Genomic DNA, 3,245 nt, shown 5'->3' on the forward strand with positions numbered 1-3,245 from the left:
CCGGTGCTTACACTGTGAATAGCCTAAGAGAAAATATCTTATAAAGGAATCACCGAGCAAGACAAGAGTGACTGTTTATGAGGTTTCGAAGAGATCCCACAGTGATTCCTAGGGACAGAAAAATCAACGGCGTGCGTGTTTATCCAGCATGCAGAGGAACTTGTCCATAGGACTCAAACAGATAAAAATAGCAAGGTGCCAGAAGTCATTCATGCACAAAGTTGTTGACCATAGTCACAGTACCATCCAATATCCACGGCTAAACCATTTTAACATAGTAATTAATTAGGGCAACTGTTGAGGCCCACATGACCAAACCCTAGACAATTAACTGACTCTAGGTTAAACCCATCAACAGAACATTCTTGTCTAACTTGTGCCCTGTGAAGCTACACCTCATCTTCGTTGCAGATTCCAGAAACTCCATTGACAATCATGCTCTCCTTATCATTCCTCTGATCAGGTTTTGCTAATTCATCTATCTGCAAAGTAAGTGCAATGTCAGGATCTGAATATGTCTGCTTTCCTTCCAGCACCGTAGCATCATGACATGTTATGCTCCGGCATTGTGCCAAAGAAAAACTGAAGAAAGATACGAAACACACGTTTGGCTTATACTAACTTAATATTAGCGAAATGCCTTATTAGCCATTAAAAATAATTTATACGGAAAACCCTAAAATCAACTCTAAAATTAAGTTTTAAAATTTAAATCTGCGCTTATGCTTATAAGCTGAGGCTAAACGAGGGGGTTGATAGTAATTGGGCTTCGAAGCTTCAGTGCAATTAGCTAGAGTGTCATATTGGATAAAAAACCTCAGGGCCAGCTACTTTTGATGGAAGTAGCAAGCAATTTTATGGCAAATTTCCAAGTCGTGGCAAATATTTGTTGCGTTGGCTAAACAAATTGCTCAAACAGCAATCGTTCAATGTACTTTAAAATTCAGCAGCACAAGACCTAAACTCACCACTACAGCGCTACTGCAATGATCCCCTTCACCTTCCCGCTCTGCATCTTTTGTCTTACTCAGCAATTCTTTGCCCAATTCTTCGCCTTCCAAGCCTGCGGGTAGAACAAAAATGAGTTGGTTTACTAAAGTTTTTAGGATAATGGAAATATGAAGACATAATTCATAGTTGAGGCTTGCCATTGTTAAGGTCGGGAATTGTTGTTGAATCTTTCAGTCTTTGCAGTCCATTACTGAGGTATGTCATGCATTCTGCTACTCTTGTCAAATGCCCAACAAGATCTGAATATTTCGTGAGCCAAAGCTTTTGAAACTTATTAAGCCTCTGATAAATGTCCAGTTGCTGCATCCTAACAAATTGCTCCGTCTCATCAGCTATGCCAATAACTTCCAGAGATGAACCATCACCCTCCTCACGTGACATCCTGTTCCTATACTCTAGATATGCAGCAGAAGTGTTCTCAAACAACTTTCGGTATTGTTGAATGGTGAGACGCATCAATTCAATGTCATGTTCGAATTGACTGATCATAACGTGCCTTGCTCCAAGATCCTCCAGTATGTCCCTCTTGGTGGCTGCAATCATATAATCCTTTTGTGTTATCATGTTAATCATGCGCTGGTTAGCAGCTCGAGCATCCATGAGAGCCTTCATCTTATCCAAGAAGTTGTCATCCATGCAAGCTTTAATTTGCTGTGTGCAGGCAAGGAAAGATGGAAGCGTTTGATCATTTTGAAAGCCTTCTGTTGCCCTCTGTTGCACAAAATAATTGTTGAGGCCAAAATGTCCATTTTGAATGTTGGGAGGGACATGACCAACACCCACCTGATCATCATCGTCATCCTCTTCATCTTCGATCTCAATTATGCTCTGCTGATTTGGCCCTGGTTGGGGCTTGGCCCCGGAGATCACATTCTGATGGCTTGAGGAGTCATCTTGCTCATCCATTGTGCGAAGAAGGCTAAGGAGAGACGAATCATCCGAGCTCTGATCTTTGGCGGTCAAACCAGCAGCAGCATTACCTCCCATCTCACAGCCCGAAACCTCGATTTCTGAAGGCAAGCTTTTCTGAGATCCAAGCTCCGCATTTCCCTCGTTCACTGCATGGATCCATTCCCCCAATCCAACAATTGAACTTTTGTAACCCACAAGATCAACAGCATTGAATTGCTTGCGCTCTCCAAAAACTGGCATCTCCTCCAAGTCTCCAATGCTCTGGCTGCTCCTCTCCACCTCTGCTTCAGCCGCCTGGGTACGAGAATCTCCACACTCTGCGTCAATCAAGTCCGTCTCCTTTTCATCTTCCCACTGGCATTGCCGCGAAAACGCCGCGCTTTTCCTTCTTTTCCCAAGAGGCGAACTCCCATCAACCTCGGCGAAAAGCTCGGGCCTTTGGTACTCGATCAGACGGAGGAGGTGCGGCGCGTAGCGCCGTGGCTTCCCGCTCACCAAATCCATCTTCAGCAACTCCCAAAACAACCGGCACCAATCCACCGCGTAAGCCTTCCCCTCCTCCACCAGCCGCAGCGCCACCGCAGCCTCCCCCGGCAACTCCCGGCCACCACCACCACCGCCTCCCAGCAGCACGCGATCGCGGAGGAACCCCCTCACGGCGGCGATCGCCTCCTCGGAGCGGAACACGGACGCGTCCACCTCGGGGCCCAGCGCGGCCGGGCCGAGCGGCAGCCCGAGGGCGGCCGCGAGGTCCGCGGGCGAGGCGGAGACGCCCGCGCCGCGGATGGAGACGGAAATGCGGCCCGAGGCGCGGTCGTACGCCGCGGCGAGCTGCTCGAGCTCGGCCTCGCCCGCGGGCGCCGCGCGGTGGAGGTCGAGCCCATCGAAGCCCCCGAGCCCGAGCGCCCCGAGCACCGCCGCCGCGCCGGCGCCGGCGCCGCCCCGCCCCCGCTTGCGCGCGCGGAGGGTCGCCATTGGGGACACGCTGGGGTTAGGGTTTGATGAGGCTGGGGTTGAGTGGAGCTTGAGTTAAGACTGGTTGGAGTTGGGGTTTTTCCTGAAAGGGGAGGGGAAGTGGTGGGAGTGGGCGACGAGACGAGCAGAGAGAGAGAGAGAGAGAGAAAGGGAGAGGAGTTTGGTTCGTGGATTGATTTGAACGAGAGGGAAGTTTGCAGCCACGCCCCCTTCACAGCTCGTACGCCAGTGACATGTGGGACCCACGTTAATAACGGGCCCACGTATCAGTGACTTGCGGTAGGGAACGTCCCTGTGCGCTCCGAGATTTGGGGGAATCAGGACGCTACTGTTTCTCGTGATGCTGT

General features: G+C 50.0%; 1 protein-coding gene across 1 annotated transcript; it reads right to left on the bottom strand.

Annotated features, from left to right (window-relative positions):
* Nucleotides 1–208: 208 nt before the first annotated feature.
* On the bottom strand, nt 209–3,017 carry LOC127767130 (uncharacterized). Its single transcript, XM_052292362.1, has 3 exons — nt 1,149–3,017; nt 969–1,063; nt 209–482 (listed from the first exon to the last, which is right to left on the bottom strand). Exons 1-3 carry the CDS (start codon nt 2,896–2,898, stop codon nt 390–392), a joined length of 1,938 nt encoding a protein of 645 aa, XP_052148322.1. The 5' UTR covers nt 2,899–3,017; the 3' UTR covers nt 209–389.
* Between the last annotated feature and the right edge of the window lie 228 nt (nt 3,018–3,245).

The sequence above is a fragment of the Oryza glaberrima genome, chromosome 1 (assembly GCF_000147395.1).
Source record: "Oryza glaberrima chromosome 1, OglaRS2, whole genome shotgun sequence".
In the NCBI taxonomy this organism is placed as follows: Eukaryota; Viridiplantae; Streptophyta; class Magnoliopsida; order Poales; family Poaceae; genus Oryza; species Oryza glaberrima.

Bases quoted from the DNA above. Each gene is read 5' to 3' on its own strand.
- LOC127767130 (XM_052292362.1), bottom strand. From the start codon at position 2,898: ATGGCGACCCTCCGCGCGCGCAAGCGGGGGCGGGGCGGCGCCGGCGCC. The intron at 1,064-1,148 runs GCAAGCCTCAAC...TTCTACCCGCAG, and splicing joins AATTCCCGACCTTAACAATG to GCTTGGAAGGCGAAGAATTG. The intron at 483-968 runs GTGAGTTTAGGT...CTTACTTTGCAG, and splicing joins ATTGCAGTAGCGCTGTAGTG to ATAGATGAATTAGCAAAACC.